The sequence below is a fragment of the Lithobates pipiens genome, unplaced genomic scaffold, assembly GCF_037356315.1.
Source record: "Lithobates pipiens isolate NorthernLeopardFrog02 unplaced genomic scaffold, aLitPip1_a1.2 Scaffold_19, whole genome shotgun sequence".
Classification (NCBI taxonomy): domain Eukaryota; kingdom Metazoa; phylum Chordata; class Amphibia; order Anura; family Ranidae; genus Lithobates; species Lithobates pipiens.
In genome coordinates, this window is record NW_027507764.1 from 480,026,464 (window position 1) to 480,042,880 (window position 16,417).

A 16,417-nucleotide genomic window follows, 5' to 3' on the forward strand; every position below is an offset into this window, starting at 1 on the left:
CACCAAAAAAAAGCTCTATTTGTGGGAAAAAAAAGAACATCAATTTTATTTGGGTAAATCGTCACACGTCCACGCAATTGTCAGTTAAAGCAATGCAGTGCTGTATCGCAAAAAATGGCCTGGTCAGGAAGTGGGTAAAACCTTCCGGAGCTGAAGGATAAGTTCACCTTTTGGGAGCATGTTACAAGTTCCACCTGATTTTAGGGTGGAACATGTAACCTGCTGCAGATGCCGACTATCTCCCCCCTCCCTCTCCCCCCTTCTCCTCCCCCCTTCTCCTCCCCCCTCCCTCTCCCCCCCCCTTATTTTTTGTACAAAGGTGAACTTATCCATTAAGAAAATGCTTTGTTTCCCTCAGTCCACTAGGTGGCACTCTTTAACTACCAGACTTGATAATTCAATTTTTTTTTTAACTCTCATCATAAAATGGTCAAGGGGTTGTGGTGACTAATCAATATTTTATGTTTATCACTAGATTGCTGCCAGATCAACTGTTTATTTTTGTATTTTGTTATGATTTTGCTGGCTAAAAATATCTTTATTGAAGACAACATAAACAATGCTTTTGCATGATTCACTGCCTCCAGTGTGTAGCCTCACATTTCACGTAGTGTTCGGCGGTCACTGCAGTTTGAATCAACTGCGGTTTTCCTTATTTCTCTTCTTCCTTCTTTGTTTTATTTTTTGCACACTGGGCGGTTTTCAGACACTTTAGCGCCTGAAATCCGCCTCGCATTCATTCCAGTGTGCCTTTTCACACTGGGACGGTGCGCTTGCGGGACGGGAAAAAAAGTCCTGCAAGTAGCATCTTTGGGGCGGGTTGGGAGCGCTATATACAGTGCTTTCAAATTGCCTTAAAAGCAATTTGAAAGTGCTGCAAAACAGGAGTTTTTAACCACTTTTTTGGGGTTAAAAGCGCCCTGCTAGCAGCTGAAAAGCAGCACAAAAGTGCCACTAAAACAAGTGGTGCTTTAGCGCTAACGCGGCCGTGGCCCTAGTGTGGATGGGGTCTTATTTTCTTGAAAATGAATAAAACAAGGATATTTTAAAGGAATACATATAATGATGGGGATTCGCCAAGCAAATTGGCAACCAAATTAGCAGGATATTCATTGTAAACCAGGCTGGCTTTTGATTCAACCGATATGTGTTATTTGTGACCCCTGCGTCCTCAGTCCTGTGCAGTTTTTCAGGGGCAGGTTATATATAATTGCAGTGTTACTTTTGAGCAGAGGAGAGAAGAATTTTTTTAATCAAGTTGTAGTTTTAGAGAAAATTGTGTTATTTTTTTGTTGTCTGTCCTGTTGGGAAGGATTCTTCTCATGTGGAATGGCAAAGGAAATTTCTACAAAGCCTCTTAGAGCTTCCCCTCTGAGACAGTTGTCACTGTAATGCCCTGTACACACGGCCAGACTTTCCAATGGAAAATGTGCGATCGGATCGCGTTGTCTGAAAATCCAATCGTGTGTGGGCTCCATCGGACTTTTTCCGTCTGAATTTCTGACACACAAAGTTTGAGAGCTGGATCTAAAATTTTCCGACAACAAAATCCGATCGTTTAAATTCCGATCGTTTGTACACACGTCGGACAAAGTGCCATGCATGGTCAGAATAAATTAAGAGACCACAGCTATTGACTACTGGCCTGTTTATAGTCCCGACGTACATTTGTACGTCACCTCGTTAAGAAAGATCGGATTTTCCGACAACATTGTCCGACCGTGTGTATGCAAGTTTGGCACAAAATCCGTCGGAATGTCCGACCGTGTGTACAGGGCATTACAGGTGTCCCCTTTGGACATACTGTATATATCCTCTCCTTTTGTTCTGGTGACAACTTTGTAGTCTTAGATATACCATCATTTTCTCGGTGACAACCAGAACACACAGGGACCATAAGTCTCCCTAGTGGGAGACGTATCATCTCTGTGTGTGTGTGTGTGTGTGTGTATATGTATATATATATATATATATATATATATATATATATATATATATATATATATATATATATATATATATATGTATGTGTATGTATATATATATAATATAATACACAGTATCTCACAAAAGTGAATACACCCCTCACATTTTTGTAAATATTTTATTATATCTTTTCATGTGACAACACTGAAGAAATGACACTTTGCTACAATGTAGAGTAGTGAGTGTACAGCTTGTTTAACAGTGTAAATTTGCTGTCCCCTCAAAATAACTCAACACACAGTCATTAATGTCTAAACCGCTGGCAACAAATTAGCCATTTTCCCTCCCTGGTGTTATGTGACTCAGTGTTACAAGGTCTCAGGTGTGAATGGGGAGCAGGTGTGTTAAATTTGGTGTTATCGCTCTCACTCTCTCATACTGGTCACTGGAAGTTCAAGATGGCACCTCAAGCCAAAGAACTCTCTGAGGATCTGAAAAAAATAATTGTTGCTCTACATAAAAATGGCCTAGGCTATAGGAAGATTGCCAAGACACTGAAACTGAGCTGCATCGTGGTGGCCAGGATCATACAGCGGTTTAACAAGACAGGTTACACTCAGGGCTCGCCATGGTCTACCAAAAAATCTGAGTGCACGTGCTCGGCGTCATATCCAGAGGTTGGCCTTTGGTCTTTGGGGAATAGACGAATGAGTGCTGCCAGCATTGCTGCAGAGGTTTAAGGGGTGGTGGGGGATGTCAGCCTGTAAGTGCTCAGACCATACACTGCATGGTCTGCATGCCTGTCATCCCACAAGAAGTGTTCTTCTAAAGATGATGCACAAGAAAGCCCGCAACCAGTTCGCTGAAGACAAGCGACGAAGAACATGGATTACTGGAATCATGTCCTGTGGTCTGATGAGACCAAGGTAAACTTATCTGGTTCAGATAGTGTCAAGCGTGTGTTAAGGTAAACAGGTACAAAAACAAGTGTGTCTTGCCTACAGTCAAGCATGGTGGTGGGAGCGTCATGGTCTGGAGCTGCATGAGCGCTGTCTATACTGGGGAGCTACAGTTCATTGAGGGAACAATGAATACCAACTTGTACTGTGACACACTATGAAGCAGAGCATGATCCCCTCCCTTCCGAGACTGGGCTGCAGGGTAGTATTCCAACATGGTAATGACCCCAAACACACCTCCAACACAACCATTGCCTTGCTAAAGAAGCTGAGGGTAAAGGTGATGAACTGACCAAGCATGTCTCCGGACTTAAACCCTATTGAGCATCTGTGTGCCATCCTCAAATGGAAGGTGGAGGAGTGCAAGGTCTCTAACCAGTTCGATGATATTGTCATGGAGAAGTGGAAGAGGACTCCAGTGGCAACCTGTGAAGCTCTGGTGAACTCCATGCCCAAGAGGGTTAAGGCAGTCCTGGAAAATAATGGTGGCCACACAAAAGATTGACATTTTGGGCCCAATTTGGACATTTTCACTTAGGTATGGGTGTACTCACTTTTGTTGCCAGTGGTTTAGACAGGTGCATTGCAGCACTGTATATGTGGTATTGGACTTTGCATTGCCGTGCACCACAGAACAGATATAGAGTGATTTCACATGCGTTGTGATGTGGGTCTTGATGCATATCACAATGCACATTCTGGTGTGAATGAGCCTTTAAATGGTTACTAAACCCACAACAGTAAAACCAGTCTGTTTATGCAGTAAAGCATGCTTGTTATACTCAATGTGGCACCTAAGGAGTTAATCCTCTGCATTGTGTAAAAAGGCTGTTTGATCCTGTATGCACAGATCCCCCTTTTCTTCCACTGACTCCAGAATATGTCCTGATAAGACAGTTACTGGAGTCAGGCTGCACATGCTCAGTTTGGTGTGTATTGCTAGAGAGTTGATCAGCACAGGGCCAATCAGCACTGTCCAGACAAAGGGCCAGGGGTCCTGCATCCTGATAGGACAGCCAGTGCAGTATAAAAACTCGTCCTACAAGCTTTAATGGGGATCTGATAGAAGTCACAAGACATATACTACTGATGAGAAAAGGTGTTTAGCAGTTTATATTTGCTAATATGATTGAATTTCCATGTTCTGTGTACTGTGGGAGACCAGATATAGTGAATGCAGGTTCTGGGTTTAGTAACACTTTGAGCTTCCTTGATATAATTCAGTCATTAAATTCTATTAGAATCAGCTTACACGGAGTCTGTAATAGTGGCTGCTAAGGTCAACGCTCTCACTTCTGCTTTTCCAGCTTTGCTACACAAGCTCTATTATCACATTTCTACTAGGCCGTGCTCATCTATCAATGAGAAAAACTTAACACGCCAGACAGGGAGTTGGGTGGTTTAGTAATGACTGTGCATGAACAACAGTAATCCTTAGGAATTGTATTTGGGTTTACTGTAGTAATATCAGGTACAAGCACTTTACACATAGCCCTAGCATTTCATCTGTCTTATTATATGACATCAAGTCATTTTAAAGGGAACCATTATGTTTCTGCGTTCACTTGCATGGTTTAGTTTTGTTATCGCACACTTACAGATAATGGCAACAAATAAAACCGCTCCACCTTTTCTTTTTACTAGTAAAATTGGTGGAGTAGGCCCACCTCTGCGGACAGGAAGAGATTTACAAAGCCTGAATAATGGTAACCCTAAAACAGACAGTTCCAACCCAAGATCTAATGACTTGCTCCCAATTAACAAGTAAGTATAGAAAGATGTGGGGATTGGTGTAGATGTGCATGTGAAATGTGAATGCCCATCGGCATCAGAGAAGACACCCAGAAATGATCTGTGTCCATCTCTCAGGGAGCAGACACCATTGTCACTGAAGGAAACAAGGCAGTTTTACAATGTTTTAGTAGCCTATCAGATCGATATTTTCCCAACTGCTTTCAAGCCTCGATGTCTAATAAGACATGATCTTGTGTGCTGATCTCAAATCTATGAAATCCCTAAAGCCCAACTTTGGACAACTTTTTATTTTCCCCTTGCAGTGGGACTGTGCTCACACTGCATGGGTTAACTGCTCGTTTTGGCTAGGGGTGAACACAGCGCCTATACTCACCTGATCCTTCCATCCTGTGGAAAATGGTACTTCCCCCACATCATACTGTTCCTGACATCTTCACACCCAGAGAAGGTCTATGGGCATCTTGATGTCGGGAACAGTCCACCGCACCAAGACCACTGGACCGCGGGGGGGGGGGGGGGTGGGGGGGAGGGTGCAGGAGCTGAAGGGACTGGGGGGGGGGGGGGCGTTGAGAGGATCGGAGGATTAGATGAGTATTTCTAGGCTCCCCGAACCCTTCGAGAAAAACAAGCAGTTAACCCATGCAGTGTGGGAAGAGCCCCACTGCATGCGGAAAAAACATTTGCTTTGAGTTTAGCTTTAAAGTGTATGTAAATACAATGGTTTCATTTTGAAAAGAATAGGAATTGGTATTAGTATCAGAGTATTTTTGCGGTCCGAAGATGGGGAACAGAATTTCCATCACAGAGAATTGTTACGTGAACATTTGTCCCCATTAGATGATCTTCCCTCACCGCTGGTTGTGACAGCTTTATATTTTGGATTCTGCTTTACTTGCTGTCTCCTTGAATAAGTTTCCAGGAAAAATAGAGGGGCGAATCTCGCTAGTGAGGACGCAGATAGCAAAGAAAGCTTACCAGACAAAACACACACCAATTGAAGGATCAAGAGTCGAAATTCGTTTTTTTTAGCTTGCACTGAAAAAAACAGCCAACACATTTTGGGGGCCTGAAAACACTCCCCCTTTTATGTTATTAGACTTACTGTATCATTATACCAGTCATAATAACGTTTCTATAATATTTTGTTTTGTTGTAGTCTTGATAAAAGGGGGTATTTTTTCTTGCCCGCGAAACACATTGACTGTGTTTTTTGTACAAACCAATAAACTAACTTGGACACCTTTTATTATTTTGTCTGGCACTCCTTCTATTGGTGCATGTTCTTTTTCTGGTAACCTGCTGGGCGATTTCTGTACAACCCGGCTGCCCAATCACGGATCGAAATTCGGCCGGTCCCTGCTAAACTGGCTGAATTGCGATCTATGTATGGCCAGCTTTAATCTTTCTTTCATTAATTGCTTGAAGTACACTCTCTGTGATTAAGCGGTTCCCCAAATGACTGTTATATTTTTTAACTCTACAATCTAATTAAACATTTGGCAAGGTTACAGCCTTAAAGTGGTTGTAAACCCCATTCATGAAAGGCACATATATCTATAGTGTTTACTTATTTCTCTCCAAAGCTCTAAGTGACGTCCTCTAAGTGCTGTTTCTCTCTGGTGCTCCATTCCTCTTTTATCAGCAGTCACTTCTGACAAGCTCTCCAACACATGAGATAACAGCAGCTGAAAATTAGTGTCAGGAAGATTCCAAGCAGAGAGGTTGTCTATTCCAGGGTTCCTCAAACTACGGCCCTCCAGCTGTTGCAAAACTACACATCCCATGAGGCATTGTAAAACTCTGACATTCACAGACATGACTAGGCATGATGGGAATTGTAGTTCCTGAAATGGAGACCACAGCTCTGTGGAGGGGGGGGGGGGGGAGAGGTGTGGAATGTCCCTTTCCCCCAATCAGCTTTGCACAGTGTAAGCCCAGACTCCTCACCCACTGCTGAAACAGGAAGAAAGATTTCTAACACAATATGCACTTTTCAAAGAGTGTAGAAAAGGGGAAGACAGCAGGTACTGTATACAGTGAGGGAAGAAACTATTTGATCCCCTGCTGATTTTTTACATTTGCCCACTGACAAAGAAATGGTCAGTCTATAATTTTAATGGTAGGTTTATGTTAACAGTGAGGGAAAAAACAACAACAAAAATGTCCAGACCGCATTTCAAAAAAAGTTATGAATTGATTTGCATTTTAATGAGTGAAATAAGTATTTGATCCCCTATCAATCTGCAAGATTTCTGGCTCCCAGGTGTCTTCTATACAGGTAACGGGCTGAGATTAGGAGTGCTCACTTAAAGTAAATGCTCCTAATCTCAGTTTACCTAAGCTACCTGTATAGAAGACACCTGTCCACAGAAGCAACCAATCAATCAGATTCCAATCTCTCCACCATGACCAAGACCAAAGTGCTGCCCAAGGATGTTGGGGACAAAGTAGATTGAAGCAGCTTGGTGAGAGGGTGACAACAGTTCGATCTCCCTCTCTCTGGGGCTCCATGCAAGAACTCACCTCGTGCAGTTTCAATGATCATGGGAACAGTGAAAAATCAGCCCAGAACTACACGGGAGAAACTTGTCAATTATCTCAAGGCAGCTCGGACCATAGTGTCATGAAAATCGCATGAAGAGACTGACCTCCAGGTCTTCTGATTTACGATCGTCGCAGGTACGCAGGATCGTACGAACGCGCAAGCGTTCGTACGCAGGTGCGCGGTCGCGTGCGTGCATCCGTGTTGGCGCCAAACGGCCTATTTAAACTAGCCTCTGGCTAATGGTCTCTGCTGTCTGCTCTACAGCGTTATACCTGTGAGACCTGATCCGTAGTGTTTGTTCCTGTTTGACCCGGCCTGCCTTTGACCCATCTGCTATCCGCCTTCACCCGACCCCGGCTTGTTGTGACGATTCTCCTGCCTGTTCCCTTGTACTTCGTTTCCTGTCTGATATCCGACCCGGCTTGCTTTGACCATCCGTCTGCTAAAGGTGAACCTGCTTATATTGAACTGTGTCATCTGCTGCAAGTAACCTGCTTGTATTGAACTGTTCACCTGCTGCAAGTGCCTGCTCATATTGAACTGTTTATCTGCTGCAAGTACCTGCTTATATTGGGCTGTTTATCTGCTTCAAGCCACTTGTCATATTGCGCTGTTCATCTGCTTCAAGTCACCTGTCTTATTGAACTGTTCACCTGCTGCAAGTGCCTGCTCATATTGAACTGTTTATCTGCTGCAAGTACTTGTGTATATCGCACTGTTTATCTGCTACAAGTTGCCTACTTTCCTGCACTGCTTATCATCAAGTTACCTACTCCATTGAATTGTGTTATCTGCTATAAACTACCTGCTGATCCATTCACTGTGATTACCTGCTCCACTGAACTTCACCTACCCATCCTACCCATCTGTTGATCCTGCCAGGCACCTGTACCCCTCCTTACTCCTGTGTTCCCTGTTACATTGTCAGGAAACCGGTAGTGGGAGTCATAAGGGAGGCCTCTCTCCGCAATCCGGGCTCGATACTAGAAGGTACGTGACACATAGTCACCAAGAAAACAATTGATAACACACTACACCGTGAAGGACTGAAATCCTGCAGCGCCCACAAGGTCCTCCTGCTCAAAGCACATGTACAGGCCCGTATGAAGTTTTCTAATAAACATCTGAATGATTCAGAGGAGAACTAGGTGAAAGTATGGTGGTCAGATGAGACCAAAATCAAACTCAACTCGCAGTGTTTGGAGGAGGAGGAGGAATGCTGCCTATCATCCCAAGAACACCATCCTCACCGTTAAACATGGAGGTTGGAAACCTTATTCTTTGAGGGTGTTTTTCTGCTAAGGGGACAGGACAACTTCACCACATCAAAGGGACGATGGATGGGGCCATGTACCAGCAAATCTTGGGTGAGAACCTCCTTCCTTCAGCCAGGGCATTGAAAATGGGTCGTGGATGGGTATTCCAGCATGACAATGACCTAAAACGCACGGCCAAGGCAACAAAGGAGTGGCTCAAGAAGAAGCACGTTAAGGTCCTGGAGTGGCCTAGCCAGTCGCCAGACCTTAATCCCTTAGAAAATATGTGGAGGGAGCTGAAGGTTTGAGTTACCAACGTTGGCCTCGGAACCCTAATGACTTGGAGAGGATCTGAAAAGAGGAGTGGGGCAAAATCCTTCCAGAGATGTTTGCAAACCTGGTGGCCAACTACAAGAAACGTCTGACCTCTGTGATTGCCAACAATACTAAGTCATGTTTTGCAAAGGGGTCAAATACTTATTTCACTCATTAAAATGCAAATCAATTTATAACTTTTTTGAAATGTGTTTTGCTGGATTTTTTTGTTATTCTGTCTCTCATTGTTAAAATAAACCTACCATTAAAATTATACACAGGTCATTTCTTTTCAATGGACAAACGTACAAAATCAGCAGGGGATCAAATACTTTTTTCTCTCACTGTACATGTAAAACTTATGTAAGAAAATTAGCTTCATCTCTGTGTATCCTCTGAGGCTATTCATTTCACTGGGTATAAGACTCGTACTGAGGCGGTTTGCAGGCATTTTAGCGCTAAAAAAGCCTCTGAAAAGCACCTGAAAACTGCCTCCATTCATTTGCATGAGTGCTTTCACGCTCGGGTGGTGCGATTGCAAAAAAAGAAAAAGTCCTGCAAACAGGCAAACGGAATCTTTGGGGTGGGTTTGGAGAGTTGTAAAAGGCGCTCCAAAAACGCCCCTGCCCATTGAAATGAATGGGCGCGTTTCCAAAACTTAGAATTGATTTGCCGCAACATGGGTGTTTTTAGGATTTAAAAAAAAAAAAAAAAAAACAGAAACGCCCCGCTAGCACCCAAAAAGCGCTGTTAAAAATGACTGGTGCTTTAGCGATCTTTTAGCGGCGCTTCAGTTTGAAAGGGGTCTTATATGTGAGGGTCTGCAAACACTTTAAGTTTAACTGTGGCCTAGCTATAGAGATTTAAATGTTTCATTATTTTTTATGGCAGTATATTAATTTTAAAACATGTCCTTATTGACCTCTGTAGCTGCAATCACTGTGAAACAATTCATCCCGCAAGTTCACAGCAGTAGCACTGAAGTCCTCCAGCTCTTTCTGCTCCCAATCCCAGCGGTGATTTAGCAGTCTTCCAGCCTCTAATATAGTGTGAAAGGACTCTTAGGGCTGGAGCTATGAAAATGCTAAAATGTCAAAATCGATGTTTTGCAAATGAAGCAGCTGCTAACTAGGAGTTAAATCTGGACTAACCAGCATTGAAAACCCCACGGGTAGCCCCAGCTGAAGATGTGATGGTTTAATTGGTGTGTGAAACAATCTGCTGCTCTTTAGTCATTCACTGATTCATTCCTGTACGGTAATATTATATGATATGCTAGTTTTAATTTCAATTACAGCTTGGCTTTAGAAAACAGCATTATGATGCTGTATCATGGTCACACTTATAATGCTGATGGGAAATATAGTTGGAGTTTTAAAATTGTGCACGTCTTCCAAGATGACATTAAAGTTGAACTCCAAGCAGATATAAAACACAATTTAAAGCAATTCTGTAATTAATAATACATTCATAAATGGAATATTTTCATTTGAGATACGTAAAAAGTTTGATTTGACGTAATGTCAACCTCTTGCAGTCAGGTCGGAGGAGTTAAAATGCTACTGATCACCAATAATTGTTACTGATCACCAATAATTGTGGGATCGTTTTTTCAAACAAATGAAAGGAAAATGTAAGCAAACATTTTTTTTCTTTTATATAGTAAAAAATGAACAGTGGTTATTGACCTCCCTGGCGGTATGATTATTTCAGATTTTTGATGCTCAAAGCGGTATATTTGTTTTTCATGGAAATTTAGCGTTTTATATTGTAGGCCTGTAATTCTTAGGAATAACTCATGTAAATCGGTCCAAACCAGAGTCTAGTAGACATCCCAGGTATGATAAAGTTTGAAACAGAAAATCATAAATTATAATATAATAAATAACTATAAATAATAACTAATAATAATATAATAATAATAAAAGTTATTCAATAATGTAATCAAATCAAAAACACAAACATTTGCTCAGTTGAAGAATTGTTTGACGGATCTCCCCACAAATCACTATTGCTCAATTCTGCAAGTGATTTTAATTTATTATCGCCGTTTTCTAGCATCAAACCGCTTTTGATGTAAAGGGACGGTTTTGGTTGCTATGGACAATTTCCAGTTTCCAGGCAGAAAGAACAGTATTTATAATATAAAACTGCATGCAGGGCACTGGACAAACCACTAGGGACAAAAGGGATGTGAAATAATTTGATACAGTAATGTAATCTGTAAATTACAGTGTACTATATGTATAGTGTGTGTTTCACTTTTTGAATTTGGCGCCGTGCTCCGTCCCTGTGCGTCACAACGCTCGCAGGGAACGTAGCTCGGCGCTGTGATGAATCAAGTGGAGGACAGCTCGCACACACAGTGGGGAGACATCGCATGATCCTGGGGATAAGGTAAGTAACTTTGCCTGGATCCTGCAATGTGATCCCAAGTGTGGCTCGGGGTTGCCCGGAATAATGCCGGGGAAGTTAAAGAAAAGTAAATGCACATATTTTTGCGGGGGGTAGTACATTTATTAAGTTTCTCCACTGCAAAAGAATTGCACCTGTGATCAGGACTCTGGGGTGGGAAGCAGGTGTTTAGGAACAAAAAAATCAATTATTATTCTGGCCAATGAAATTGACGCCCAACATGCCTACACAAGCTACACGCGTTTACAAGCATCAATCGTTTTTCTACCAAAACACTGCTGCCAGGAGGAAGGGTGTCTCGGAGAGCTTGCCAAACATCGAATTGTATAAGTATCGGTCAGAACAGAATAGAACATAACCAGGGAAATCATATCTGTATGGGCGATGTGTATCCAAAACAAAAGTGGGACTGAGAATATATGTAAGAGGTTGTGATTAGGGGATCAGTAGGAATGGAAACCAAATAATGGAGGTATATATCAGGAGATTCGAGTCAAGCAGGGAGCCCTGGGGACTTCCCTTGGAGCAGCACAACCTCTTATCCCCCCAATGAGAGGTTGTGCTTCTCTCAGGAAAGTCCCCAGGAAAAAGAGTAGTGCCGCTAAGCCACGTAATAACCATGAAAAGGTAGCCATTCTCGTTTCAACTATTCCCTTAAGTCACCTGGGCTTGTGGATTAGAGACGTGTCTAAAAGGGGTCAACCAGAATTTTTCTTCTATATTATGTAAGGTGGATATCAAGCCTTTTGATTTTAGTCAGACAGAAGACAAGGCTTCTTCCACAGCAGTTCAGGTTGTGGGTGTATGGAAATCAGCCTAAAGCTTTATTACCCTTATAGGTATCTGTAGCTGTTGTTTAGGTTCTAATGTCCTGTATTGTTAGGGTGATTATGTTCCATTCAACAGATGCATTTTCCAATGAGTTAAGCCAGTCTTACTGCATTTTAGAGAGTGGCAACACACTTTTATTAAACAGAACGGAACAGTTTGCATAGAAATCAGTTTCCCACACAGAGGTTTCCGCCATCAGCATGAAAAGTCAATTGAAAGTGTCAGGCCACCTGGCTTCCTTGTCAGCAGCACCGCTGCTCTCCTTATTAGTCCCTCTAACTGTGTTACCCAGCTCTCCTGGTTCACTTGGCTCATTTAGCCCCTAGACACCATGCCCTGTTGCACAGCTCACTCCTGGCCTCTGGATAGGAGGTTCGCTGACTCCTGGGACAACACTTCCAACCCCTGGTGGAGACCTACTGTCTCTTGACTCCTGACTGGGACACCTCCAACCCCTGGTTGAGACCTCCTGTCTCCAATATGGGAGCTTTCTCCAAGCTGGGAGCCTTGAGCTATATTCAGGCTTCGGTATATACAGAACGTTCACACCTGTGTACTAATACAGGCTGCAGGCATCCAGTAAAATCTAGACACAGGATTTGAAGGTTGTGTCCCACCAAAGACACTTTGGAACCTTCAAGGTCCAGGTCAGTGGCGTAACTAGAACCTTCAGGGCCCCGATGCAGGAAACCTTGGAGGGCCCCCCCCCCCCCCGACATCCGGACAGGGCTCTTTTCTCCGAGCCCGATGGTGGAACACCAGGGCCCAGTCCCAAGTGGGTGGCCGCATATAAAGGAACCGATTTAAAAAACATCAATTAAAGCCACTGTACCATCAATCGCCACCACTGTGGCCATCAAACTCTGCCGCTGTGGCCATCAAACTCTGCCGCTGTGCCCATCAAATGCCACCGCTGTGCCCATCAAATGCTGCCAGTGTACCCATCAAATGCCGCCACTGTGCACATCAAATGCTGTTGGTGTGCCCATCAAATGCTGCCAGTGTACCCATCAAATGCCGCCACTGTGCACATCAAATCCTGTTGGTGTGCCCATCAAATGCTGCCACTGTGAATCCCCACCACCCGCTCGCTGTCTGCCCACCACTTACCCTGTCTTGGTGGGGCAGCGGGTAACGGCCATGCATCTCCTGCCATCCTCATCTCCTGTCCTCTCCTCCTGATAGGTGTCCAATAGCTGCGCATATCGTTTCAGCCAATCAGGTGATGGGTAACAGACCCACACACCTGATTGGTGGAGAGGCGGTTCAGTGTTAGGAAAGTGAATATTAATTCACTTTTCTAACACACCTGGGTAGACTGAGAGCGTCAAGCATGGCGCTCCCAGTTCACCTATTTTGAAGCCTATTAGAGCCCATGGCTCTAATCAGGTGCTGCAAAAACGCCCCCCGCCGCTGTAATTCAGGCGCCCGGCACCCCAAAAGGGACCAGACACCTAAATATGGGGGTGGCAGCGGTGGCCCTGGATAGATTCATGCTATGCTATGCATGAATCTATCCATTGGTCATAGAGGGGGTGGCTGGAGAGAGGGGGCGGCACCTGTGCACCCTTTTGGATGCACCACCACTGATAAAGACATGCACATTCATATACATACATATGCATACATGCACACTCACATACATTCGCACATACACATGCATACATACACATACATATATGAACACACACACACACATGCATGCACACACACACACACACACACACATATATGCATGCTCACACACACATGCATGCTCACACACACACACACATACATGCATGCTCACACACACACATACATGCATGCTCACACACATACATGCTCACACACACACACATACATGCATGCTCACACACACACACACACATGCACATACAAGCATGCTCACACACACACACACACACACACACACACACACATACATACAAGCATGCTCACACACACACATACATGCATGCTCACACACACACACGCGCACATACAATCATACTCACACACACACATACACACATACAAGCATGCTCACACACACACACATACATGCATGCTCACACGCGCACATTCAAGCATGCTCACACGCGCACATACAAGCATGCTCACACGCGCACATACAAGCATGCTCACATGCGCACATACAAGCATGCTCACACACACACATAAAAGCATGCTCACACACACACATACACACATACATACAAGCATGCTCACACACACACATACATACAAGCATGCTCACACACACACACACATACAAGCATGCTCACACACACACATACATGCATGCTCACACACACACACGCACATACAATCATGCTCACACACACACATGCATGCTCACACGCGCACATACATGCATGCTCACACGCGCACATACAAGCATGCTCACACGCGCACATACAAGCATGCTCACACGCGCACATACAAGCATGCTCATACGCGCACATACAAGCATGCTCACACACACACATAAAAGCATGCTCACACACACACACATACATACAAGCATGCTCACACACACACACACATACATACAAGCATGCTCACACACACACACACACACACACACACACATACATACAAGCATGCTCACACACACACACGTACATACACGCATGCTCACACACACACACACACACATATAAACACAAATGCAGTAGATAGTCTTATAAAAAAAAACGGCAGACATTTACAGTACCTTGGCCCTACCTGCCGGGTACTGCACTGTAGGGGGAGACAAAGAGCACACACTTTACCCTAATGTGAGGAGCTCCCTCACAGTGCCGATTTCAGTTCGGCTGATGATCGAGGAGCTCCTCTTAGCCTCCCCTCCTAGGGAAGAGTACAGGGGGCCCTCAAGGGCCCCCTGCAGCAAGGGGCCCGGTCGCCATGGCGATCTTGGCGACCCCTATAATTCCGCCACTGGTCCAGGTTCAAATCCAGGTTTATAGAATCCAGGGAAATCCAAGAACACAGATTTCTTTGCTGAGAAATGATAGTCTGCAACCTTGCATTAAAGTATAACTAAAGGCAAAACTTTTTTTGTTTAGCTTCTGGATCAAATAATTAGAACACTTGTCAGTTTTTATTGCTATTTTTTTTCCCCCCATTAAGGAGATTCACTCTCTTCATTTGTCTTGTTTGACAATATCATAGAAAATCCCAAAGTTTGAGTTGTCCCCAGAAATGTAATAGAGGCAAAATCTTCCAATTGGGACCATTATTTGCAGGGATTTCCTCTCACTTTCTGTTTGGCTATGGGACAGGAAGTGAAGAGAAATTTCTGCAATAGGGACACAAATGGTGAAAAAAAATCTGGCAGGGTTATAAACCTCACTTACTCTATCCAAAATGAAAAAAAAGTTTTCCCTAAAGTTCTAATTTGAAGCCTTAAAGTGGTTCTAAATCCTTAAGGATTTTCACCTTAATGCATACTATAAATGTCGGCAATTCTCTAAAAACTTTTGTGCTGCACTTTTTCTTACCTGAGCCTGGTCTGATCCAGGGACGGGCATGAGCCGCTGTCTCTCTCCTCATTGGGCAATTTGACAGTGGCTGATCTCAGTTAAATTCTGTGATGGGAGGGTGGGGTTGAGCAAAGGGCGGCTCGGGAGCGAGCACGCACGGGTGCCCCCATGGAAAGCGGCTTTCCGTGGGGACACCCTCAGAAGAGGAGGGGCCTGGAGCATTGGTGGGGAACTCCAGAAGAAGAGGATCGTGGCTGCTCTGTGCATAACCACTGCACAGAGCAGGTAAATATAGACATGTTTGTTATTTTAATTAAAAAAAGAAAGGTTTAATAACCCTTTAATGGAAAATGTATCCGCCACCCAAGCTATGCCACTCCCACAGATCGGCTGATTTACAAAGACTACAACCAAATGAAGATTAAAACATAAGTTCACCTTTCAAAACATGATACATGTTCCACCTGTATTTAGGGTGTAACATGTAACTTGTTCCAGCTCTTGCAGCCTCTGCCCCTGCTTCCCACCTCAGTGTGACAGTGGGTGGGGGATCTTCTCCCTAAACACACTGTCACAATTCAAAAACAGAATGGCCATGTGGGGCTCTGCCCACACATCCGCATCATTCAGTCACAGTTTTCTGTAAATGAATAGACTACAACTACTGTCGGCCACTGTGTCTGACAGCTTGTTGTTCTAAATGGACTGTGGGGGTGCTGATAATCGATCTCACGGTTCATTGACAAGCCCTGTAGTTTGTAAACAGCCCATGTCGAAAGTATGGCCTGAAAGCTTCAGGCTTGTCTGCAGAAACCCGACTTTGCACCCCTGATCCGTTGATCAGGGTTGCAAAGCTTTCCAGGCTCCTGCAGGAAAACAATAAAAAATGCTAATTTTTTTCTGCAGGTGAACTTTTGCATTTTAATTTTGCACAGGTACACACAATGT

General features: G+C 43.9%; 1 protein-coding gene across 2 annotated transcripts in view; it reads left to right on the forward strand.

The window, feature by feature from the left end:
- Positions 1–16,417, forward strand: part of ZC2HC1A (zinc finger C2HC-type containing 1A) — a 162,135-nt gene that overhangs the window by 73,640 nt on the left and 72,078 nt on the right. Inside the window, exon 8 of one of the 2 annotated variants that reach the window (XM_077492915.1) lies at positions 4,530–4,649. The exons of the other annotated variant lie outside the window; for it this stretch is intronic. Within the exon in view, the coding sequence (XP_077349041.1) occupies positions 4,530–4,649 (120 nt within the window). The remainder of the gene's footprint in view (positions 1–4,529; positions 4,650–16,417) is intronic. 2 annotated transcript variants of the gene reach the window in all.